Raw genomic sequence first — 25854 nt, forward strand, 5'->3', positions numbered from 1 at the left:
GAACTGAAAAATACAATAATAAAAATTGAAAACTCAGTGGATAACCTCAGTAGATTTGAAGGAACAGAGGAAATAATCAGTGTGCTGGAAGATAAAGCGATATCAATTACCCAGTGGGAACAAGAGAGAGAAAGTAGGTTTTTTTAAAAAATAGGAACAGGGCCTTGGGGACCTGTGGAACAATAACAAAAGATCTAACATGCATGTGATCGGAGTGGGGAAAATAGGGAGATGTTTGTCAAAGGGTACCAAATTTCAGTTATGAGATGAGCAAGTTCTGAGGTTCTCATGTACAGAATGCTGATTGTAGTTAAAAACACTGTAGTGTATAATTGAATTTGCTTAGAGAATAGATCTTAAGGGTTCCCACCAAAACAAAAACAAAAAAAGGAATCTGACAGTTGATGGATATGTTAATTACCTTGATTTCGTGTGGGGATCATTTCACCATGTATATGCATATCAGATCATCACTATCTATAATTTTTTTTTTTTTTTTAAGATTTATTGATCGATTGATTGATTGATTACTATGTTGGGTCTTCGTTTCTGTGCTAGGGCTTTCTCTAGTTGTGGCAAGCGGGGGCCACTCTTCATCGCAGTGCGCGGGCCTCTCACTATCGCAGCCTCTCTTGTTGCGGAGCACAGGCTCCAGACGCGCAGGCTCAGTAGTTGTGGCTCACGGGCCTAGTTGCTCCGCGGCATGTGGGATCTTCCCAGACCAGGGCTCGAACCCGTGTCCCCTGCATTGGCAGGCAGATTCTCAACCACTGCGCCACCAGGGAAGCCCACTATCTATAATTTTAATTGTCAATTATACAACATTAAAGCTGGGGAAAAAAAAAGGAAAGGGTGATGAATCTCATCCAATGTCCTTTCATGGAATCAACCGATAGAGTTGACAATGAGGATAGTACTTTTAGTTTATAACTATTCTAATTTAAAAAATTGATTTTTATATTTATGGCACTAGTATCTACTACTTACTCTGTTAGAGTAAATCTTAAGCCTTCTCACCACACACAAAAAAGGGAGTTATGTGATGTGACGGGAGTTAACTAACTTGATTGTGGGAATCATTTCACAATGTGCACGTGTATCAGATCATTACGCTGCACACTTAAAACACATACAGTTTATTTGTCAATTACACCTCAAGAAAGCTGGAAAATTAAAGGAGAGAGTGGGGCAGAAGAGAGGGGGGAACAGTTAGAAAAGGGATGCCCATGGTGATGGAGAAGTTCTGTGTCCTAACCATGGCCACGATTCATGAAACACATAGGTGAAAAAATTGCACAGAACTAAATGCACACCCAGCACAAATTTGGGAAAATCTGAATAAGCTCAGTGGGTTGTATCGTTGTCGATATCCTGGTCGTGACATGGGGCTCTCATCTTGCAAGATGGTAACGTTGGGGGGAGCTGAGCAGAGGGGACACGAGATTTCTCTGTACTATTTCTTTCAACTGCATGTGAATTTACAGTTCTCACAAAATAAAATTTACTGTAAAAAGAGCAACTAGAAAACTGTCACCAGCTCCACACCCCCTCCTCCCTTTTGGATTCCTTTCTAATCAAAAGAATTTGGATGTGGTGCTAGCCTTAGGCACTCTCACCATTTACTGTGTAATCCAAAGATAAAATTCTGCCCAGAGCACAGACTGGAGGAAGTGGGAATAAAAACAGGAGTCTGGATGGTGAAAACCAGTGGCTGGATCCATACACACCCGTTCTATGAAAATGAACATTGGAAACTCCATGCCAGTCCTGGGATTTGGCAGTGCTATTACCAAATGGTAAGATTATTGAGAATTGGGGGTCATGAGGTCAAAAAGACCAGATGAACCCCAGGGGAGAAAAACACTTTCCGGAAAGTGTTTTTAAATTCAAATTTTAATCTGCCCCTGAGGCAGGAGACAGATGGGTCCTCAGGGCAAATGGTTTGAGTTCGTTCCTTGTCCGGATACTCCTAGACAGGAATAACAGGACAATATAGAGAGGAGGCTGGGCCGTGCTCAGATAGAAGATAAGAGACCACTTATCCTTCATTCGCCAAGTCCGGAGACCTCCCCGACTACACATGCGCAGAAAGGCTCCTTGGAGGTCAAAAGGGGAGTAATGCTAAGTGATGACAACTAATGCTCACTACCCATAGGCCTCTCCAGTAGACTCCATCTTGGCTAAGAGATGCTTGTGCACACATGAGAAAATCCTGAGATACACCAAATATGGACTTTGAACAAGGCAAATCAAAATGACTGGTCAAAACTACAATGAGGGGGCTTCCCTGGTGGCGCAGTGGTTAAGAATCCGCCTGCCAGTGCAGGGGACACGGGTTTGAGCCCTGGTACAGGGAGGTCCCACATGCCTCGGAGCAACTAAGCTTGTGCGCCACAACTACTGAGCCTGCGCTCTAGAGCCCGTGAGCCACAACTACTGAGCCCATGTGCCACAACTACTGAAGCCCGCGTGCCTACAGTCCATACGCCGCAACAAGGGTAGCAACTGCAATGAGAAGCCCGCGCACCACAGCGAAGAGTAGCCCCTGCTCACTGCAACTAGAGAAAGCCCGTGTGCAGCAACGAAGACCCAATGCAGCCAAAAATAAATAAATAAATAAAATGTATTAAAAAAAAAACAAACTACGATGAGGTATCACCTCACGCCAGTTAGAATGGGCATCATCAGAAAATCTACAAACAACAAATGCTGGAGAGGGTGTAGAGAAAAGGGAACTCTCTTGCACTGTTAGTGGGAATGTAAATTGATACAGCCACTATGGAGAACAGTATGGAGGTTCCTTAGAAACCTAAAAATAGAATTACCATATGACCCAGCAATCCCACTACTGGGCATATACCCAGAGAAAATCATAATTCAAAAAGACACATGCACCCCAATGTTCATTGCAGCTCTATTTACAATAGCCAGGTCATGGAAGCAACCTAAATGCTCATCGACAGACGAATGGATAAAGAAGATTTGGTACATATATACAATGGAATATAACTCAGCCATAAAAAGGAATGAAATTGGGTCATTTGTAGAGACGTGGATGGATCTAGAGACTGTCATACAGAGTGAAGTCAGAAAGAGAAAAACAAATATCGTACATTAATGCATCTATGTGGAACCTAGAAAAATGGTACAGATGAACCAGTTTGCAGCACATAAATAGAGACACAGATGTAGAGAACAAATGTATGGACACCAACGGGGGAAAGTGGCGGGGGGTTGGTGGTGGTGGGATGAATTGGGAGATTGGGATTTACATATATACACTAACAGGTATAAAATAGATAATAAGAACTTGCCGTATAAAAAATAAATAAAATAAAATTAGAAAAAAAAAAGATTGGTCAAAGGAAACCCGTAAGAAATGCCCCATAAAAGTGATTCAAACTGCCATTAGGGTGCGACTCTCTGAGTCCGCCCACGTGTCTATCCACATGTACTTTTTTCTCCTAATAAATACCTTACTTGTTTCACTACTTTCCGTCTTTGTGGGAATTCTTTTTCTGCAAATCCGTAGGGCCAGGGTTCTGTCACTGACCACTGGTCTAGTGGCTAGGATTTGGTGCTTTCACTGCCTCGACCCGACCTCAATCACTGGCAGGGAACTGAAACCCTGTTTCAAGCCACTGCAAGCTGAGGCCAGCCGAGATCACCTCCACAATTGCAAATGATTAACCATAAATACAACTTTTCTTTAGCAACATACATACTCTAACTTGAGAATATGGGGAAGGGAATACTCTTTTTTCCTAAACTTCAAGGCTTAAAAGCTCAAATGCTATCATTTAATATTCACATTTTTAAAGACTTTGAAATGTAATACCAAATTGCTTCCAGGAGATCTATATAAATTTATAGTCCTACCAAAATTTACTGAAAGTGCTATTTTTCAAAAAAACTTCCCATGTATTGGAGGTTTGTTTTTTGTCTGTTGTTTTATTTTGAGTGGGGAAACTGGAAAGTCACTGTCAATTCAATTTTTATTTCTATTATTACTTTGCTCATTGGCTTTTGGAGATTCAAATCCTAGCTTCGACCTTTACAACTAAGTAATTTTTGGAAATTACTCGACCTCCATGTGCCTATCTTCTTAAAGGGTACTTGTCACGTAGGGGCATTCTGTGGATTAAATGCCTAGTACATGGTAATTAATCAATAACTGTTAGTTACTGTGTTCCTCCAATATCATCTTTTTAAAATTGGGAATTTATCATTTTCTTGTATATAAGAACTGTTTTATAGTTTCATTATTTTTGTTTTATCTCTTAGACAGGTTGGAAATATTTTTTCCCAGGCTATAGGAAACCCCTCCCCTCTGGCTGCATGTTAGAATCAACGGGCCGCGGGTGGGGTGAGAGCTGGGGGGGGAGTGGGGGCATGGGGGGGTGCATGTTGTTAAAAGACACCAGCTGCTGAGCACACCGTTTTGTTGTCTGAAGGTAAGGATTTTGCTTTAAAACCATCTGAGGGGATTGGCATGGAACAGACGAGCAGAGATAAAGCAGGACGGGCCAAGGACTGATAACTGCTGAAGCTCAGTGATGGGGGTGGAGGTTTGTTATGCTGTAGACCATTAAATATTTCCATAACACAATTTTTTTTTAATGTGAAAGGCAAATCATTCATGAGCCATCAAATATCCTTGTTTGAGAGTACAGTCGGCACAGCAGGTCTTGTAAGAACCCCATCACACTGTGTGTTCCAGGGGTTCTTAAGACTTGAATGGGTTCTCGGTGGTGATAAATGGAATATTTATAAATGGAATGGAATATTTATAATATTTACAAATGGAATATTTCCTGTCATATCAATTAACAAATGATGTCACAGTCATCAACAATTGCAGCCCTCAACGTGAGCCAGTGAGCCCTAAGGCAACTCAGGGCTGAAAAGAATACCTGCCATCTAGCAGCCATCAGACTGCAGCCACTTCCTGCGGTGAGCCCTGAGGAAACTCAGGAGGTGAAAATACAGGATACAGGCCCCAGATAGCTGAGATGCATATCAAAGGAATGATTTCGGTGAGCCCAGACTCTTGCATCTTTCCATACATAGAAAAGCGCTAAATTCCTTAACTTGAGATATCTGGTTTTCTTTAATTAATAATAATCTTTTGACGTTTAGACCACCTGCCCGTTGTTGCAAAACTCCTATATATTCTGGCTCTCCCATCGCCCCTTGGAGCAGTTTCTCAGAGCTATCTGAAATGCCGTCTCCCAGGCTGCAGTCTTCATTTTGCCCCAAATAAAACTTAACTTGTGACTCTCACGTTGTGCTTTTTTTTTAAGTCAACAGTGGAGAGCGATCACCGCTCTCACGAAGCTTCCTCCTTCAGGCACAGACCACACTCAGTTCCTTGGATTTCTCAGGGAACTTCCGTTGCAGGCAGGAACTCACCCAAATCCAACTGCGTCCCAGCATCCCTGACCAGAGCTGCCTGTGCCTCGGCGAGGATTTGTCCCGGCCAAGGAGGGCCTCAGTACTCTGCTTTGAAGGGATAGTCCTTGTGGTTTTCAGTTCTGAAAAACAGAAAAACAAATCAAAAATAGAAGCAGAGAATGATTATTATTTTTAAGAGAAACATTCAAAAGATACAGTTACGTATTTTTAAACTCCCTAGTGTACTGAATTAGTTTTATGATTCACCTCCAAAGTGGCCCATCCTCAGACAGGAGAGAATTATGAGAAAGCTTAATTAACTCCACATGTACATAATAAACGCCTATGCAGGAAGCAATCATGCAATCCGGACATCGCTCTCTGTACTTGGGAAGGAGATAAAGCAGCCGTATTTACATGGGGAATGTAGACAAATGGAGATTCCTGTCCGGGTGGAGGAGGTCAGTCATATCCTGTTCTGATAATTCAAAATCGAACACCTGGAACCAAAAGGAAACATTCATAGGAAATTTAGTTCAGTGGACATTTAGTTGAGCTACGTTAGCTGCAACACCTGTGGGGACGGGACTTTCTGTGACACCTGGACCAAAAGGCACGTGGGCCCTGACCATCCCGGCCGGCTTAGCCTTGGCTGTTTAGGAATCCTTGGGAAGACAGGTGTGTGCTGCATTCGGCCTATAGTTGTAAGGGACGTTCCAGAAAAGAATTTTTCCCAACATGCAAAGACACACACACACACACACACACACACACACGCACACACACACACAATCCCAAGAAACAAAAACCAAAAACATTTCTTCTACACTTGGTGAGGGAGACCCTTGGTCCCCGGGACCGCTGATGCTCACAGTATCCACATACGGTGTAATTTTTGTTTCTGTTCCTTCTAAAGCAGTATTCTGAGCTGCCCTCCCCCCTTCTGCCCCTAACACACTTGCGGACTACGACCCTCGCCCACAGTAAGAGCCGTCCACCCCGGACAGCCATCTCCGAAGCCGTAGCTGAGGAGCTGGGGGCAGGGGTGCGCAGAGTGAGGGGAGGGGACGCATGGCCCAGCCTCTACCTGCAGGGGGCCCTCTGCCCGAAGTCTAGCAGAAATCAGGAATCAGTGACAACTGGAGTTCTGCCTGGAGGGAGAACTGGGGCCAGGGGTCATCTGGGTTAAGAGGAAAGAGTGGACAGCTCGGGGAGGGCCCGAGTCGTCAGGGCTGGGGCAGCCTGGGTGCAGCGTCGCTGGGTGGCACTGGGGTGAGGGGCGGGCGTCTGGCTGGGCGGGCATCCCCAAGAGAGCTCTGGCCACACCCCTGCCCACTCAGCCCCTCTCCCCACCCCATTCAATCACATGTGCCAGCTCCCAGGCTGGGAAGGGCCAGTCTCTGCACCTGAGGCCTCATCCTGCCCCTGGTGTCAAAGCCGCAGGGGACAGGGATACTGGCTCCGGCGCTCAGCACACCTCCTGCCCCAAGCTAGCGGGTGATGACAAACCCTCCGACGCCGATTCGAAAGGAGGAAACGCTTTCTTGGATATTCTCAAGAATCCGCTTTGGGTTGACGGATTTGGGAATCACTATCACATTCCTCTGGATCTGAAATCGGATCAAAATCTGCAGGGGAAAAAAAAGTCTAATATCAGATACAGGGCCTCATCGGAGTCAGAGCTCAGTACTTTCCCTGACGGTTCATACTATATCGTGCAGTAAAAGTCCAAAAGCCAGGGGCAGCAGGAGCTTTTACTACAAGTGCTTTCATTCTAAGTCCTTTAGAAACCAAACTGGCATCTTCTGAGCAGCCCTAGCAGGAGAAGCTTGGGGGACCTGCAGACGGCTTAAGGAGAACTAACGTGTCCGATCCCCAAACAAGGGGACATCGGAGCAAGGACGCAGCGGCCCCAACCTACCTGAGCTGCAGACTTCTTGTGCTTCTGAGAGATCATCTGGATCACAGGGTCTTCCATCAGGTGCACCCCCCTCACTGGGGAGAAGAGCACAGGGGCCACGGGATCAAATGAGTACGCTTCCTTCTTTAGGAAAACACCAAACTTTCTCCAAATGCAAAATCTAGATGTATTTTTTGTCTGGTCACGATACTTGCTCAGCATAGGAAACTTAAATGATGCAGAACAGCTGTCACCCAAATACCACCATCTTAGAGAAACCACTGTTGACATTTCAGTGGAGACAGCTGGACACATTGCTTTTCGCGTATATTGGGTGCTTTTTCTCAAGAACCAGGCAGCAACATCAGAGCGTATGAGGCAGTGGGTCTCTGTGCTTTGCCCCTCTGACATTTAAAGGCTCTCTGACCTCTCTGACCTGTATTGTAGGACATAGAATAGTGTACCATTGATAAATAATTGTTGTTGATGATGATGATTTCAGACAGGTTCACCTCAAACACCAAGAAAAAGTTGAGATTGTGAACCTTCAGTGTAGAGAGTTTGAAGACGGTGACTGAGTTCTGTCCCTCCACCTCTGCCCAGCAGAGGACAGGCCCTCGTCACCCTGGAGAGCCATCTCCCAGGGAACATTATTTAAGCAGTTACTAGGTTTCAAGCACTGCGCTAGAAACAGCCACCACAGTCTACTGAGGGGAGCAGACGGAGTCCGTTTCATCTGGCCGTGGGCCCAGGGTTCCAGCTGGCTCCCCTGCCGTGGAGGGCTCTCCCCACCTGCTCCCCCAAGGGCTCCACTGCCTGGGTTCAGCTGTGGAATACAACCCGGCCTTCTAGGAACTCCCCTGCTGCTGCCAAGTTCAAACACATGTGCCCCATTTCAAGTGGGAAACACACAGGTAATAACAGTGCCACCATTTCAGCCTCCGCTGGACCCCTGACATGTCCCAGGCACCGAGCGAGGGGCTGGGCAGAGTTGCGAGTTAGATGCAGTGCTTGCCCTCGGTGAGCTCTGACAAGTGGAGAGAGTGAGGAGAAAATAGGGACAAGAGAGTGTGACAAGGGCTGCGGACCAAACATGAATAAGGGGAGTCAGGAGGGCTTCCTGGAGGAGGTGTTGCTGAATTGAGCCTTATGTTAGAAATTGGAGTTAACCAGATTGCAAAAAAAGATGATAAGGTAAAGAGAAGAACATATATAAAGGCATAGAGACTAGAAAGAACATGTTCTGTTCCAGGAACCCACGGAGTTTCAAGTGATTAATGTAGAGAGTGTTTGCAGGAAGAAATGACGCCAGAAATAGGCAGAGGCCAGATCAGCCAGGACTCGCAGGCCACGCCAACAATTGAAGGAGTTTTAAGCAAGAAAGTGACCTGGTCAAATTGGGGTGCCTCCCTCAGTCTGGCAGGAGTTCAGAGGCTGATCCCCTAACCCGAGAGTTATCACTTGACTAAGGCAAACAGTGAGAGCAGAGAGCAAGAGACCGACTCCAGGTTCTCTGGAAGAATGATCAGTGGATCTTGCTGATGGATTGGATTGGGGGAATCGGAAAGGGGTGATGTCTAGGAGTCTGGTCTGGGTGGCTGAGTGGGTGGAGGCCTGTTGGTTCATGTAGGGCAGGGCAGGTTCTGGGGAAGATGGCATGTGGCGTTTGGCTCCTATGGAGATGGAGGTGTCCGTGAACCATGTCTGTGAACCGTCCCGTCAAGAGGCCCAGGAGAGGACGAGATGCACTGGTCCAGAGCTCTGCAAAGTGCTCGCTTTCAGCTGGGGCAGCCCCTCAAAGCAGCCCCTCCCCCAGCCGGAGGGCCTAGGGAGCTGACAGCCCCCTACCCCTTGCAGGTGCCTGTGGGCCCTCCACACCCCGCCCAGGCCTTCGTTAAACCCTCCGCTAACTCCCCACATTAAACTGGAGGGCGAAGCTATTTCCTGCTTGGGTCTGGACTCAGGACCACTGGCACATCCCTACCTGGAGCTCCCGAGGGGCCGGTAAGCAGTCATGGACACATTTCTCCATTGGCAAAAACTGATCAGGTTCTTCTGAGTCAGGTATGGGTGGCACTCGATCTACAAAGAAAATCACAGCTTACCAGGGAAAACAGTCCACCAGAAAAGGGGTCCTACATGCCTGTCTTGACTCTGTCACTGATGAGCTAGGTGACGCACCTTGAGGGTCTACAGCTGTGAAGTGGAAAGACTAGACTGTGATCCCTGAGACGCCAGCCCGCTGTGAATACCTGTGTCAGAAGCGCTCGAGCCTCACCTGCTGAGTCAGGCCCCCCTCATCACTTTAGGTAAAAACCACGGCCTCCCACTCCCTCTGTGCATGTGTATCATTACCTGACGTCTTCTATGTTGTATTTTCTGCTATTGTCTGTCTGTTGCCACTAGGATGTAAGCTCCACGAAGGCAGGGATTTTGGTACAATTTTGTTTTGTTCACAGACATCTCCTGAACATCTAGAATAAGCTGGGCATACCGAAGGTGCTCAATAAATATCTGCTGAGTGGATGAGTGAAGCTCACAAGGGACAGACACACGCCCCAGCGGCCCCAGTGGACGTTCTGAGAAGCTCGAGAGGAGATCCCTGTCCCCTCCACACTCTGAATTCTCGAACGATCCAGGTCATAAGTGACCGGATGGAGACTCGTTTCAGCGAATCAGGGGGAACCAGGAACGTGCTGGGTGCAGCCATCAGGAGAGACCCTGAAGGAGAAGCATTCCTGGGGGGTCCACAACCCTACTTAGGAAACACACCCTCCAGCTTCCCGAACTGGACGACGTTCTGTTTCTGCTCTGGTGCTGGGTGCTTGCGAGGGCTCACTGGTGGAAACGCCGTGGGCTTTGCCCTTCAAGACCCCACGTGCATCTCTGTATCTGTTACACTTCAGTTAAAAAGTTTACTCATAGAAAAGAAAGGACACGATGCTCTATTCTTTATACCCCCAGATGGGAGACTACCCGAGTGCCCATCAAGTACAGAATGGACAACTGCTCTGCGGTGTGTTCCCACGTGGAGCATCACGTAGGAACAGTGAGAAGAACAGTGACCCGCGGTCACACGTGGGTGTGGAGGATCTAACAGGTGCAACGCTGAGTGAAGGACCAGGACACAAACGAGCATGGAACGTACCATGTTATCCATATAAAGCTCTAAAGCTACTCAATGCTGTTGGAAATCTGAAGAGTGGCTGCCCTTTCTGAAGGAGGGGGGGACACGAAAGGAGCACAGTTGGGGGCCTCTGGGGGGCTGGTCATGTTTGTTTCCTGATCCACATGCTGGTCAGAGGTGGGCTCAGCTCATGAGACTGTATCAAGCTCTATTCTTACGTGTGCACTTTTTTGTATGTACCTAACACTTCAACAAAAAGTTTAAAATAAAGTGCTTAAAGGGAGTTCTTTAATTCTCCACCATCCGGGTCTACCCCCAGCACTTCCCACAGGGCCTGCCTCCTAATTGTCCTTCACAAGCCTTTCTCTGTCCCGTCCTGGCCTGCGTCCTAGTTCAGGCCGTCATCACCCCCGTCTCGACAGCTGTTACTGTCGCCTGTCTCCTGCCTCCTGTTCAAACACGTGCTTCTTTCAGCGGCTACAACCACCTCGACACAACACAAGTCTCTCTTACATAGAATACAAGCTCCCTACCTCAAAGCCTTCAGCGGTGCTCCTTTGTCTAAGGGGAAAAGAATAAGCTCCTCAAACGGCATCCAGACTTCCACCGTCTGGCCCATCCGTTTCCCCAGCCTCGCGTCTCTCTGCTGCTTAACATTTTTCGATGTAGGAACGTCAAGCTTCTTATGGGCCCCTGTACCCTGCGCTGTCCCATACGCCGTACCTTTGCTCAAGAGGTCCCCTCTGCCTGTCACGCTGTCCCCGACCCCTTGACCGCACCACTCCCAGCATCTGCACGAAGCTGCAGAAGTCCTGTCCCGTCTGGTTCAAGGTGGAGTCATCAGCTCCCGTGAGGAGACCGGAAAACCCCCCCTGTTCTGCTCCCCCCATCTCGTGGCCCAGCCGTGAGCTGCCTGCACCCCGCTCTCTCTGCCAGGGAAGGCCTACCTTGCTGACAATAAACACGTCCTTCCGCCTCACCATGCCCTCCTTGACCTTGCACTGGATCCCCACTCCAACCTCATTCTCGTTGTGGTACAAGCCCGCGTCTATCACCACTTTGACCGCCTCCGTCACTTCCCCTGGGGCCACCTGCAAAACGAGGAACAGAAGTAAGCCACCCACATTCAGGAGAGGCCAACCCTAATTCCCCCTTTGCACTCTAGAATGCACAGCCAATGATCCGTAAAAAATGAAGTTACTGAATTGGTACTCCTATCCCTTCGTCCTAGAATTTGGGAATGTCAGAGTCAGAAAGGATTTATAGTTAATCTAAGTTCAAATTCCTTTACGTATTTGGGGAAAACGCTTTAGGTATTTTTAGTGCTTGCAAATAACTGAGCTAGAGGCCGTGCTTCCAGAATGGAACACAGGAATAAATAAATTTCGGATGCATAAAGATGACAGGTGAGCTGCAAGGAGGTACAGGCTCACCCTCTACCCACAAAGACTATCAGCCCAAGTGTGAAGGTAGACATGTGCACACAAAGATAATCCATCACACAGAGCATCTGCCAGACCCAAAGGAACGAGATGGACTCTATCAGGAATGTGGAAGTTCGGAAAAGAAAACGCTCACTGTGAACGGGGTTGTTCTAGCAGGCAAGGGGCCTGGAACCAGGGGAAGAGGCCCGGGATGGCTCACAGGACCATTAAACCCCATGTTCCCAAAGGGCTTCACAGCTCACAAGGCGCTTTCTCACTTGAACTTGACATCACCCCACGGGATGCATCAGTATAATGATCTTCATTTAACAAGAACACATTCAGAGTGGCTGGGAGCTAATGAACTAAGTGTCCACCTCAAAGTTAGAAGAACCACTTATGAAAATAAGAATGAATATCAAAAATCGATAAAGAAGATCAACAAAGCCAGTGGTTAGCTCTTTGAAAAATCTTAATAAAGTAGACAAACTTTTTTGTTGTTGTCCTTTTTTTTTTTTTTTTGGCTGTGCTGCACAGCATGTGGGATCTTAGTTCCCCAACCAGGGACCGAACCCGGGCCCCCAGCAGTGGGAGCGTGGAGTCCTAACCACTGGGCCACCAGGGAATTCCCTAAAGTAGACAAACTTTTGACAAGACTGAGGAGACCAATTTTTTAAAAAATGACATGAAAGAAAAGCAGTACATATAGATAAAAATAGAGATTTAAAATCTAAGAAATTATTATCAATGACTAGAAGCCGACAATTTGGAAAAATGAAATAAAATGGAAAAATTCCTAGAAAAACTTAACTCAAGAAGAAATAAAACTCAATTGTCCTATAGTTATTTTTAAAATGAAGCAATTAAACACAACACACACATAGTTCTACAAAATTTTCAAGTCAGAATTCATCCCACTTTAAAACAAAATCTTTCTGACAAGAGGTAAAGAGGAAATAATTCCAACTCATTTTACCAAACCACAATGAATTAAACTACATCCCTGGCCTCTACGAGTTAAGTTGATAGAAGAAATAATTTAAATAATATTTTGATGAGCAAGGGTAGATCATTCGAATTCCTACTCATCCAATAACTTCCTATGTGACTTCTTAAATGAATATCTTTTTACCAAAGACTAAGTTTTAAAAGAAAGCAAATTTGAAAGGCTTTTTAGTTAGTGCTATGTCTAAATCACTGACAGGAATTAGAAAGTCCGAAGTAGAGAAAGGTCCAAAGTACTTCCACTATCAGGTTTTTGCACGGGCAAGAAGACAAAGTTTCAATGTTTCTTTTTAAAACCAAGTTGGCAATGACAGCATTTCCTTGTCTCTTTGATACAGACATTTCCCCATCTTCCGGCTGGCTGCTGCTCTGATCTGTGAGGTGACTGCCAATCTTCCCGCCCTTATCTAAGCATGACCACCTTTTCTTCTGGGCTTTCCCACACGTTATTTCTGAATAATTATGATTGGGACTCAATATGAATAAGGACAACCTCCATTTTCAGAAAACCTGATATCTAAATATTCCATCTTTCAAACACAGGAGGAGCCCCGCGGCAGGTGCGGGCGATCAGCTGGGCCTGCGGAGGCTGCGGCAGGTGTCCCGGGGGCGTCCCCGCGGGTGTCCAGGTAGGTGGCCCCTCCACGTCAGGGAGCGCCGAGGAAAGGCGCCGCCCCTCCCCGACCACAGGGCCACCTCACCTTCCAGGTGCCCAGGCCCAGGACAGGTATCTTCTCCATGCTTCAGATCACCTCTGCAGCTGCCGCGCGGCTCCGAGGGACGCCACCGTAATGGGTGCCCGGATTCGCTGGCGGCACCGTGGTGGACACTTCGATTGGCCGGCGGCACCGATGGTGGACACGCTGATTGGCTGGCGACGCGGCCGGTTAGCCAGAAGCGCTCGCGGGCAGTGGACACGCCCACATGGGCGGAGACCGAAGGTAGGGCGTTGGGGAGAGAATGTGCGCACGCGCCGGGTGAGCTTTGCGGTCCAGGAGGGAGGAGGCCCAGCACCCCGTCTCCTAGCAGCACGCCGGCGGCGCACAGCGTCCGGAGCGGAGAAATGCCGGGCTGCTGGGCGGGGATCCAGAGGTTCCCAGGGTCGTCTGGGCCGGGCCATCCCCAGGGCAGCGGGGAAAGGACAGGGTCTGAGGCCTTGTGTTCACCGCTCTGAGCACCTGAGACGAGGGTAGGCTCCCGAGACTCCCACTCCCATGCCAGGGGGCACCAGGATACGGGAGGGAAGACCTGCTTCATCCTCTGCAAATTGATGTGCTTGGGCGGGACCCCGAGGGTTCCACGATTTCATAGAAGAGTGTGTTGGCCTTGGTTCTCTGTTGGTAACCCGCTGTGCTGAGTCCTGTAAATGTTTTCTACCTCCTGGGGCCCTTGGGAGCAGAGGACAGCCTGGGGACCTGGGTAATGCACAACGTGGTAGAGCCCTGGACCGCTCCTCCGGGGGCCAGGGAACAGACCCTCCCTGCAGGAGCCTCCAGTCCTGAGGTGGAAGGGGGCGGAGTCATTGCCTGGGGTGAGGCCTCCTGTCCTCATGGACGTCGCAGGACAGTGGAGGGAAACTGGGAGACATGGAGGATCCAAGGTCCCTCCGATACCCCCTGGATCCCGCAGGTGCTGCAGTGCTGCCGGTGACCACCAGGGGGCAGTTGTGCCCACTGTGGTTAACGGAACAACTGGCGCAGGGAAGGACACCAGGGATCTCGTAAGCCTGTGTACCAGGGGACTGAGGGACACACAGGCCGAGATGAGGCGCTTGGGGGCCTGATTCTAAATGTGGGAGGTCCTTGGAAAGTTTCATGCCAGAGAAGGGGAGTATCTGAATTTCATTTTAACCCCTCCATGGGAGAGACTAGGGCATAAGGCCAAAAGGGGGGAAGATTGCGGACCAGAACCCACGCCAGTTTTGAGTTGTGTTCCAGCTACATCCCACCCCTTTCTGTAATCATCCATCTCTGAGTTTGTGCATTAGCCTCGTGTGATATCACGCCTGGGGTTTCATTGGTCTTATCTCTTATAGGCCTGATGACATCCGGAAGCAGATGCTAGAATGATCCCCACTAGAAGGCCCAGTGTGTGTGTGTGTGTGTGTGTGTGTGTGTGTGTGTGTGTTGGGGGTTACAGGCCCAGGGGCTTTGTACTTGAGTGGCCAGGGTCCCAAGGAGTCTGGGCTCCTCCCTTCCTCTACCTCCACCAGTCAGCCCCCTCCTTGGTCAGTTGCAAAATTACTTTTCATATATTTGGAGGAATATCTGAGAAAATTCTTTATATATATCTTTGGCTTCTTGTTCTGGCTGTATTTTTGCATTTTCCTACTGTTTACCTACATTATTTGAACTGTCCCCCTTCTATCCACCCCAGCATGAAAACAAGTCAGCCCTGAACCTGGAGAACCTGGTGCCTGCCCACCGGAGCAGAGCTCCTGTGACCCACCTCCCCTCCACCTGCTGAAACGTCACTGGCACCCAGCAGGTCCCCGGCCTGCCGGTGAAAAGGTAGGTGCTTCTCCCCTCTACAGCACAGCTGTGTGTCTTGGAAATGTCGCTTCACCTCTCTGTTCCTGGGTTTGCTCATGTGATGGCTGGGGTATGACAAGGACCAAACTCATAGGGTTACTGCCAGGACTCAGTGGGACAAGCTACGGGAAATGCCGAGTCCCTGCCTGGCCTGTGGGAAGGATGTGGTGGTTCTTATTTATGATTTTCCTCTCCTCCATGAGGAAGGTTTCTGCTTCAAGCCTCACTTATCCTGTGACCGTGGGCCAGGCTCTCTCCCATTTCTGTCTGTTGGGCGGGGTCCCCTGTCCTGGGTGTAGCCAGAGCAGGGATCCCTGGCGGCTGGCTGGGGGGCCCCAGGTACACTCAGACATCCGAGAAGGTTCATTCTGTCAACAGTACATAAAGTGCCTACTGTGCACAGGCCCTTTTCTAAGCACTTAGCAGAGTTCAGTGAACAGAGTGGACAAAAATCCCTGCCCCCCTGGGCTTGCATTCTGGTCCGGGGTCCACCAGTCCCACTGGACATCAAGGCAGGTAGTGGACACGTGTGACACCCTCCTGGCCTTCTCTGGATAGGAATTCCTCTGCCCTCATTGTCAGAAGGAGGACGGACCCCGGGAACAACTAAAGAAGTGAGTGGGCATCAAGGAGAGGACTCCTGTCTCCACACGGGGTGACATTTGGGGGCTGAGGTTGGGGGTTCAGGCAGAACCCTGGATCCCTCACATCTTGTGATTCCCGCTAGAGGGCTGAGGGCTTTTCCTGCAGGAAGAAAGGAGTCAGAGAGCTGTGGCTGGGGTCCCGGGTCCCCAGGGAGCAGAGGGGAGGCTGGGGGCTCAGAGCCAGTCCCCAGAGAAGATGCATGCACCCACAGCCCAGCCGTGCCTGCCCCTTCCCCGATCTGAGGGCTTAGGACAGAGGTGTGCCGGGTATCTTGATCACACATCGGCCTTGCCGCCCATCCTCCGAGCCCAGCTGCACATGGAGCACCTACTGTGGGCAATGACCAGAGCAGCGCAGCCCTCCCTGCCCCCCGGGGGTGGATGTTTCAGCGGGGAGGGGACAGACAGAGGGCTGTGCCTGGCTTCCCTGAGGGAGGGGGCGGGTGGTCAGAGTCTCCTGCACGGACACTCTTTGTAGCCCCTGCCTGGCAGCCAAGTGGGGGCGGGCTGCGGTGGGGCTGGCCTCTGGGTGGGCAGGGGCTGACACCGGGGCCCACAGGGGCGCCTGTGGAAAGGAAGGAAAGACCAGACCTCTGACTCTGCCGCCCACCCTCTACCTGCAGTACCACCTGCTCCTTCCCGGGCACCTGACTGGACCAGTTTCCGGAGGAGTTTTGTCAACCCTCGGCCTAAAGCAGTTTATGGCTTACGTGCAGCTCAGCATGCTGGGCTCAGACCTGGAGCCCCAGGCCTACCTTCTTCTGACCCAGCCGGGGGACCAGGAGCCCAGGAGGCAGAGCCGAGCCCAGGGTGAGGAGGCCAGGGGTGGGCGCACATGAGCATAGGAGGAGGGGTCCCTACGGGCCACTCAGGGCGGAGCCCCCAGGGGCCGCTGTCCGACCAGGAGCAAAGACTGGCCTGGGACCCCCCCTCAGCCTGGGAAGACTTCCTCCTGTGGGCTCCTGGGCTCTGACTCCTCTGGAAAGCACCGGGATGTGTGGTCTTTGGAAGGTGCATGGGAGCGCAGTCACGCCGGTGACCTTTTCTCCTCTTGCAGCTCCACTGCCCTCCCGCGGTGAGGCTGGCTCCCGCGCCAGCTGCTGTACCATCTCAAGACCTCGATCCAGCTGCATCACTGCAGTGCCAGGGCCAGCTCCAGAGAGGCCCAGCAAAAACAAGGCAAACGTCACTGGTAGAAAGACAACTGAACCTGGGAAAGCATTCCTCGGAACCCAAAGCCAGAGGAAAGTAAGCATCCCTGTGGTACCAAAAACTCTCAAAAGTCAATGTTTTAAAAAAGGTACAGAGAACAAACACATGCAGTTCAAATGAGAAGTGATGCACGTGGCCATAAGCAGCAGAGATGCTCGCCTCCCTGCTCTGGATGCACACAAATGTCCTCACCGCCAAGGAGCGCTGGGTACCATCACTGGTGGGTGTTTATTTCTGGTGACAGTGTGAGGGAGCAGAGGCCCCATCAGCTGCCCTGGAGGGACGCCCCTCTCCGGAGAAGAGCTTTCAGGACCCGTCAAAGTCCCACAGGTGTATACCTTTACTAGCGGTAATTTATCCAAAAGAAATTCTTGCACAATATTTCAAAGATCCATTGATACGACTATTCATCAGGGCGTACACAGACTCTCCATCGCAGGCCGTGCCCTGGTCCTGGCCCCATCCCCGCCCCCGCCCCTCCTGCATCTTAATGCAGCTTCTGAGCTGAGCACCCAGCCCCGCTGTCCAGGACACCGGAGGGCGCGGCCAGCCTGTTCCCTCTCCCCCGAGGCATCCATCCAGGGCATGTTCTCAGCTGCAACAGCGGGACCCTTGAGCTCCTATGAGCAGAGGAAGCCTTCACAGAGCACGGGGGTGGGTGGGGGCCTCAGGGAAGCTGCTGGAAGGTCAGAGCATCGGGCTGGGGGCTTTGGAGACGGAGCACTGCTCAGACTGCATCTCAGGTTCCACGGGAGTGCGGGCTGCCACCCCGAGCCCGAGCATCAGTCACACGCAGCTCTGCCTGGCGGGGAGGAGCCGGAGAGCCTCACCTGCCTCAAAGTGGGTTGCGGGCAGGAGGGCCCACATGGTCTGAGGCTGTCGGATGAAGCCACAGCCACTTGTGTCTTGTCTGCCCAGACTTGGAGCCCCCCCAAGCAGACAGCGCCGGTCCTCAAGGGGGGAACTCGCTAGGCTCACCCTGGAGGAAGGGGAGGGAAGACCCTGACCGTATGGTGAGCGGGTGAGGGCAGAGAGCAGGGATGCGTGACGGCCGCGTGGCTGGGGCAGTGCCACCTGGTGGTCGAGGCACAGGCTCTGAGGCCAGACAGACCCCGTCACCGGAGAAGGTGTTGCTATTCGAGCCACAGTTTGCTCGTCTGTGAAGTGGGGCCAGCAGTGGCCTTCTAAGGTGATATGGAGACAGGCTCAGTGCGACTGCACTTGGGGGCCCCTGTATGTGCTCAGTGACAAGGACCCGACAAAGGGCCACCTGGAAAGAGTGCCTGTCCCCGTGGGAGGCACATTCTCGGGGGCTGCAGGTGCGCTGTGAACTACTGTAGCTGTCCCTCACATGTGACAAGAGGCGCCAAGGTGCCTGTCCCCTGTGCCCCAAGAACGGGACCCTGGGAAAAAGCAAGGCAGCGATTTGCCCAAGGACATCTCAGCAGTGGTGTCTGGAGCACAGGAGGCCTGGGATGTATCTTGGAAAAGGACAGTGAATGATCGTAAGCTCAGCCAGGCGGTGACTGACTCCTGTTGCTGCTTCCTCAGTGTGATTTCATTGCCTGAGCAGAATAACACATCCCCCGGTACCTGGCAAGCAGCTGTTGATCTGGGAAATGCCTCTTCCTCCATACCTGCTAGGAAAGACCACCAGAATCAGGGCCGGCCAGCAGAACTCATTCATGTCCTGCCTCAGGCTGTATCAGGTCTCCAGCCCGATGTCACGGTTTTTTCCCTTCGTTCTCTTAGAGTGTTGCATTGATTGGTTTTTGCATGTTAACCCATCCTTAGAAGGTCCTACCTCGCTGTGCTTGTAGCACTCCTGAGTATCTGTATGTGGGCCTCTGGATGGAATCTGTACTTTCTACCGTTCCATTTGTCCGTCCTGCACCACGACCGCACTGCCTTGTTCACTGTTGCTGAATTAAAAGTCTGGATATCTAGTATTGTATGTCCTCCAACTTTCTTCTTCAAGATTATTCTGACTATTCTTGGCCCTTTGTATTTCTGTATATATTTTGAAATTAGCTCATCAGTTTCCACAAAGAGATTTCTGCTGAGGCATTTTATAGAGATGGTACTGAATCTATAAGTCAAATTGGGGGAGAACTGACATTTTAACATTGTACCAAGGGAAAAGACACCGTAACCTAAAAAGGAAAAAGTGATAATCTGGGAAGAAATATTTGCAACTTATATCTCAGGCAAAGGGCCTAACTGCCTCTATAAATAAAGAGACCCTAGAAACTGGTAAGAAAGAGAAGAACCGCAATATAAAAATGGGCAAAAGACGTTATCATACACTCCAAAGAAAACAAATATAGCTCTAAACGCATGAAATATGCTCAGGTTCCTATGACAAAATTACTAAATCCAGAAAATTGAAGGTATACTCGGAAGCTGCTGTAGAAATAGAACTTTTATTCATTGTTGATGGGAATGCAAGTTGCCTTCCAACAGAGGCAGTGGAGCTCTATCTATACACAATTACAAATGTTTTTACCCTTTGACTCAACAATCACAGTTCAGGGAATTTACCCCATGGAAACACCTCTACACTTGGCATATGTACACCGTTATTCATTGCAGCCTTCTTCACATGAGCAAAAGATTGGAAATAACCCGATTTCCTCCATTAGTGACCTGGTTGGTCATGTTTTCATATGCTTACTGGCCAGTTGTATATCTTCTGTGGAGAAATGTGTATTCAAGTCCTTCCCTCACTTTAAATTGGATTGCTTTTGTTGTTGAATTATAAGAATTTTTTATTTATTCTGGATACATGACCCTTATATTTTGTGATTTGCAAATATTTTTCTCCCATTCAGTGGGTTGTCTCCAGTCTCTTGAGAATGTCCTTGCATGCAAAAAAGTTTTAAATTTTGATGAAGCTCAATTTATCAGTCTTTTGCTGCTTTTGCCTTTGGTGTCATATATAAGAAACCATTGCCAAATCGATGGTCATGAAGATTTGTCTTTATGTTTTTTTCTGAGAGTACTATTCTTTTATCTCCTAAATTTAGCTTTTTGAGTCACTTTAATTTTTTTGTATGGTGTTAGGTAACACCCCAACTTCACTCTTTTGCATGTGGATATCCAGTTTTCACGGCACCATTTGTTGAAAAGACTGTGTCTCATTTAATGATCCTGCTACACCTCTGGAAAGTCAATTGACTATACGTGTATAGATTTATTTCTTGACTTTTAATTTTATTCCATCGACCTGTTTGTGTTAATCTTTCAAAGCACTGCTGAAAATGTTTACTGGTTCTAACAGGTTATTTTTTGCTGTTTGTTTTTATTCCTTAGGATTTTCTATGTAGAAGCTCAACAGAGATACTTTTCCCTTCCTTTCCAATTTTGGTGTCTTATTTGTCTTACGTAATTGCTCTGACCTAACTTCCATTACCATGTTGAAGTGATGGGAGCAGGCATTCTTTCTTTCTTCTGATCTCAGGGAGAAAACTTTAGGTCTTTCATCAATGAGTATTACGGTAGGTTTGAGTTTTTCATAAATAATCCTTGTCATGTTGAGAAAGTCATCTTCTATTTTATTGAGCTCTCTTATCATGAAAGGATCTTGTATTTTGTCACATGCTTTCTTTGCATCAATTGAAATGATCATGTAGTTTTATTCCTTCATTCTACTGATATGGAGTATTATGTTGATAGTTTTAACCATCTTGAACAATGCTTTCATTCCTTGAATAAACTGCATTTATCATGATGTATATTCCTTTCAATATACTGCTTAATTCTGTTTGCTAGTATTTTGTTAAGGATTTTTGCATTTCTATTCATAATGGATTTTGGCCTGTAGTTTCCTTTCTTGTGAGGTCTTTGTCTTTGGTATCAGGGTAGATTGCAGGCATCACAGATTGTTTCTTCCTCGTGTATATATATATATTTTTTGGTAGTATCTGAGAATGATTGGCATCATATCTTCTTATATATTTGGGATAGTTCACCAGGGAAGTGATCTGATTCCCTGCTTTTCTTGGTTGAGAACTTTCTGATAACTGACTCAATCTTGTTACTCAGGATCACCCCCTCTTTAGAGTTTCCATTTCTTCTTGAGTCAGTTTTGGTAGTTTGCCAGCTTCTAGTAATTTGTCCATTTCCTCAAGCTTAACCAATTTCTTAGCCTACAGTTTTTCCTAGTGCTCTCTTACAATCCTTTTTCTTTATGCAGAGTCATTAGTAATGTCCCACTGTCATTTCTGTTTCTGTTATTTGAGTCTTCTCTCTTTTTAAAGTCAATCTAGCTAAACATTTGCCAATTTTGTAAATCTTCTCAAGAAGGAACTTGAATTCATTGTTTTTCTCAAGTGTTCATCTCTTCTGTATTCCATTTATCTTGCTCTAATCCTTATTATTTCCTTCCTCCTGCTAATTCTAGGTTTACTTTCCTCTTCTTTTTCTAGGTCACCAAGGTCATCTTCTAACCAGCTTGGCACTGGCAGGCACTGAGCTGTGCTCCTCAGGGTCTGGGTGGTCAGACAGGTAAGTACTTGCAGCCTGTAGCAGACTGAGCTACCTGGGCATTTTCTGCCCCACTACCAGCCCAAGCTACTCTCAGATTCCACTTTTACCCTGAAATTCTCTTGCTGTTGAGAATATATATGGTGTCGTATACGAGAAATGAGTAGTCTATAGGCTGACTTACCTCCATAGACCACTCACAGCCTTGGACGCCTTCTGTTCTCTGGGATCCAAAGACCAGCTCAGTTTTGCCAAGGAGCACTGCCATGGGTGTGGAGGCGTGTGTGCCCACCACCATCACTGTCCTCGAGGACTTCCCTCGTGTCTCCCTGGGGGTGGGTCACTGCCACCTGTGCCCACAGGCACCCCAGAGCACCACTCCTGCATGGCTCTGACCACTGCAAAGCCAGCCGTCCATTCAGCTACAAGGGCCCCATCAAAGAGCCAGGACCAACAGCAACTCCAAGTCCACAGGACCCCAGGACCCCAAGTCCTGTGAACATTACAGACGCAGCCCTCCCTCAGCAGAGAGTTCAGTGAGCACTCTGGCAGCTCCTTTGGCTCCGAAGTGAAGGGGATCAACATGAGCTTTGTCTTCGAGTCCTCCGATGGCCAAGAAAAGAAGCTGAGCACCCGCCTCTTCTCCCTGACAGCACTTCTGCAGCCCCTCTCAGTGCTCCCCAATCTGTACCCACAAAAGGAACCAGGAAGCCCCCAAAGCTGCACCCTGGCATGTGACGCCCTGCAGAGTCCAGGGCTACTGCTGCCCTTGCCATCCCCCACTGTTCTGGGAGTCGCCCTCCTCAAAGTCCCCCCAAATCCACAGCATTAGCTCAGCTTCCAGCAGCATCTGCTTTTCAGTGTGGTTGCCTGTGACTGTCCCACGCAGCCAGCAGCCCTGTGTCTCGGGTCTGCGGGCACAGCTCCAGCAGGCAGGCGATGCTGCTCCATGCCCGTCAGCCTGGAGGAGGACAACATGCACAAGAGCACCCTGGTCATCTGAACGGGTGGGGCGTGGTCCCCGCGCTCAGACCTCTCTGGGCATAGACCTCTCCTGAACAGGTGCCCTTCAAGCAGCACAGCCAGACCCAGGGGGGGCACGCCAGCGCTCCGCTGCACCTGAGGACACAGAGGCGGTCTCCTTAGCCCTGGGTGGCTCCTGGGGATCCATGCTCATTAAGCTCGCTCCAGGTCTAAGATGCTCTGGTCGGACCACCTGGATTGTGTCTCCTGCCCACCCCCAACCTGCAGTGGCCCCTGACTCCTTGCTTGGCGCTCAGAGCCCTATGTGTTCGTTTCCAGAGGACCTCCCCAGGGTGCACCATCACCCTCCCTCCCTCCAGCCTCCCTAGAGCCTTCTTCACCCATGGACCCCACCGCCCTTGCCTCCTCACAGCCCCAGCCTGCAGTGCCCCTCCCTATACTCCCCCATCCACAGTGGACTCACCTCCAAGCCTGGGCTCAGGGGCCACGTCTTGGGCTCCTGGGCACAGCATGGCCTTTGGGGTCAGATTGACCTGGGGCCAGTCACAGCCCCGTGACAGGCAATCTTCGTGGTGACTTCTCAGAGTCTCAGTTTGGCTGGGCTTGGTCACTTAGAGCTGAGTGACCCTGAGCACCCATGCCATGGCTCATCTATAAATTTGGGTGAGCTCACTGAGTGCCCAGGAGGGGCTCCCTAATAACAGGAATTACCCCCAACACTCACTCGGCCCTCCCTGTGGGGCCACCTCCTCTGGGGGCTCCCTCCAGCCGCTGCTACACCAGCCAGGGCCGCGGCCAGGGCCAGGCTGTACCCGGTGCGTGTCCCGGGGTCCTGCCAGAGAAGGCAGGGAGAGGCGGGTGTGGAGGAGGAGGGGCGGGGGTGGCCTGACCTTCTCCTGCCCAGGCCCGTGTCTACGCTACTTCTAGGCCCCCTGACCCAGCCGTGCACCGCGCTGGCCTCGGGGAGGAGTCTCGGGACCAGGACAGCAGGTTGTGTATGGGGGGTATTGTGTGACTTTCATGTTCCTAGGTCTCCGGCCAGCCTGACTGGAGTAGGGTGGCCCGGGGGTCCCAGGGGTCATGGGGTCGCAGAGCAGCAGACGTTGGGGCTGTGCGATAACGGCCGGGCTGGGAGCCATTGGTGCCCTGAGCTCACGCGCTCAGTGCACCATCGGCTGATGCTGATGTTGGGTCTCGTGCCCGCGCTGCCCGGGGTCTGCATGTGCGCCGGGAGGTGGACTTGGACGCTAGGCCAGCGGCCCCGCGCTGAGTCCGCATGTGGGAGGGAGGCCCCTGCACCCCTGAGCGCATCCTGCTCCACCCACCCGGGGGCCTGGGGGCCAGGAGCCCAGGCCGTGTCCACACCGAGTGGGGCTCCCACAGTTCCGTGTCCATCCCCTCCTGGGACAATCGGGGGAATCTGAGAGCAGGAGAGTCAGGGACTGGCCCAGGGCCCGAGAGGTGGGCCCAGTCCAGAGGAGAAGGGAGGGTTCAGTACCCCGAGGCCAGGGTTTGCTTTGGGAATGAGAGCCCCTAGGATCCTGAGGGACCCCCTGCGCACCTCTCCCACGTGGGGCCCTTTCCTCTGTGCATCCCCACTTGGGCACAGGTGTGGCGCATGCGCGACCTCATGTTTTCTCCCCATCCATCTACTATGCTTGGTATGCAGAGTACATTTTTGTAGTACAGTATATGAGAAACTTAGCAGTGTTACCTGTGGAATGGAGCAATGAGGTAGATGACATAATTTAAAACATTCTGGATGTTGTGAGATTATTTTTATAATACACATAGCTTTTTTAATTTTCAAAAATAGTTTATACATTGAAGAAATGTGAGAAAAGGCACTTTTAATGTTTCTTTCAACAGGCAAAAAATGTAGGGCTAATTTTTTGTTTTAAAAGACGTCATTTTAGAAGTAATTATTTTATTGCTGATTGTCTATAGTTGCAGAGAAAAATTCACAAATTGTAAATTAAGTAGATTACTATTTAGAATGTGCTTCACCTGAGCTTGGGAAATATTTTGTGACTCTGTAGAGATGGGTTTGTTTATTTCGGAAATATAACTGAGGAAAAACAACTGTATGATAAAAAATAGTTACCTTTTAATTGAGAATAGTTACGTATTAGTTACCTATTAGTATTCCTTCTAATACAGAACTTCAATCTTGTTGAACGGTATGAGGACTTCGTTTGGTTCTCCTGCCCTCTAGTGGTCATTTATCAAAATGCAGAGAAGCTTGTATTAGGTGAACCCCCTGAAATTATACAACCCAGGTGTGGGGATCAGGTTGGGAATTTTGGAGATTAGAGGAACCTGAGAAATTTTCTGACTTGATTTCCTCATCTTTGCAACATAAACACCATGTGTCGATTACATATTCCCTTGAGATTACTGATATAAAATTCAATTCTGGCATCTCTTGACTATTTGACTTAGTAAATTATCCAAAGCTACCGTTATTTTCTGTAATTTTTTTACATATATGGTATAATCATAGATCTTATCGCTATTGCATAAAGGTTGTTTTGCAAGTAAATAAACACTTTAAAATGTACTTACACTGTTTCCTACTATTAGGTAAGTCCATTATATACTGTATTTTTTATTCCTCATAACTACCCCATACACTTTGTGAAGTACACGCTATAATATTCTGATTTCATGAAGAAATAAAGTGATACTGAGGGGGGCTGATAAGACTGAGGAAGTGGTACACCCCGGGCCTGAAAGACTGAATTTTGTGCCATGACTTTCTTTCTTCTAAAAATCCATATAATTAATTTTGAATTGGTTTAAAATTATTTAACCAGAATAAGTTGGTCATGTTTTAACATATTAGTATGTTTAAAGCAACATTTGTGTATCACATTCTTTAATATGCTAATGTATGCCAGCCTCAAAGACCTAGGTTCTTCTATAAAGTTTAAGAACCAGGCCCCATGATTTTAGAGAAGGTGAGTTTTTAGAAAGTCTAAAAAGAGGTTTTCCATTTTAACTGAAGAATTTAGAAGCAAAAACTAGAGCTTCGTGTCCCTTTTCATGGTAGATAGCAAAGAGATGCTTGTGGGCTAAGAAAGTGCACCCTGGGGAAGAGTTACATGGTATGGAATTAAGAGTATGATTTCAGATAAGAAGGATAATT

General features: G+C 49.0%; 1 protein-coding gene and 1 long non-coding RNA gene across 4 annotated transcripts in view; one reads left to right on the plus strand and one right to left on the minus strand.

Moving 5' to 3' along the window:
* AKR1E2 (aldo-keto reductase family 1 member E2) overlaps positions 1–13637 on the minus strand; it is a 32228-nt gene extending 18591 nt beyond the window's left edge. The window contains exons 1-7 of one of the 3 annotated variants that reach the window (XR_009500689.1): positions 13552–13637; positions 11369–11512; positions 9279–9376; positions 7316–7389; positions 6904–7022; positions 5812–5894; positions 5413–5534 (exon numbers count right to left, since the gene is read on the minus strand). Coding sequence is in view for 1 of the 3 variants with exons in the window: in XM_059912228.1 (XP_059768211.1) it covers positions 6949–7022; positions 7316–7389; positions 9279–9376; positions 11369–11512; positions 13552–13590 (429 nt within the window). In the remaining 2 variants the exon portion in view is untranslated. Of the gene's footprint in view, positions 1–5412; positions 5535–5811; positions 5897–6762; positions 7023–7315; positions 7390–9278; positions 9377–11368; positions 11513–13551 lie in introns of those variants that run through there. The other 2 variants (XM_059912228.1, XR_009500690.1) reach the window with 2 other exon arrangements.
* Positions 13638–13837: 200 nt separating this feature from the next.
* LOC132359026 (uncharacterized) lies at positions 13838–25226 on the plus strand. The gene is made up of 5 exons (XR_009500691.1): positions 13838–14039; positions 15227–15360; positions 16649–16835; positions 17083–17273; positions 21665–25226. It is a non-coding gene; the product is annotated as an uncharacterized LOC132359026 (long non-coding RNA).
* Positions 25227–25854: the final 628 nt, after the last annotated feature.

This window comes from Balaenoptera ricei, chromosome 2 (genome assembly GCF_028023285.1).
Source record: "Balaenoptera ricei isolate mBalRic1 chromosome 2, mBalRic1.hap2, whole genome shotgun sequence".
NCBI classification, from domain to species: domain Eukaryota; kingdom Metazoa; phylum Chordata; class Mammalia; order Artiodactyla; family Balaenopteridae; genus Balaenoptera; species Balaenoptera ricei.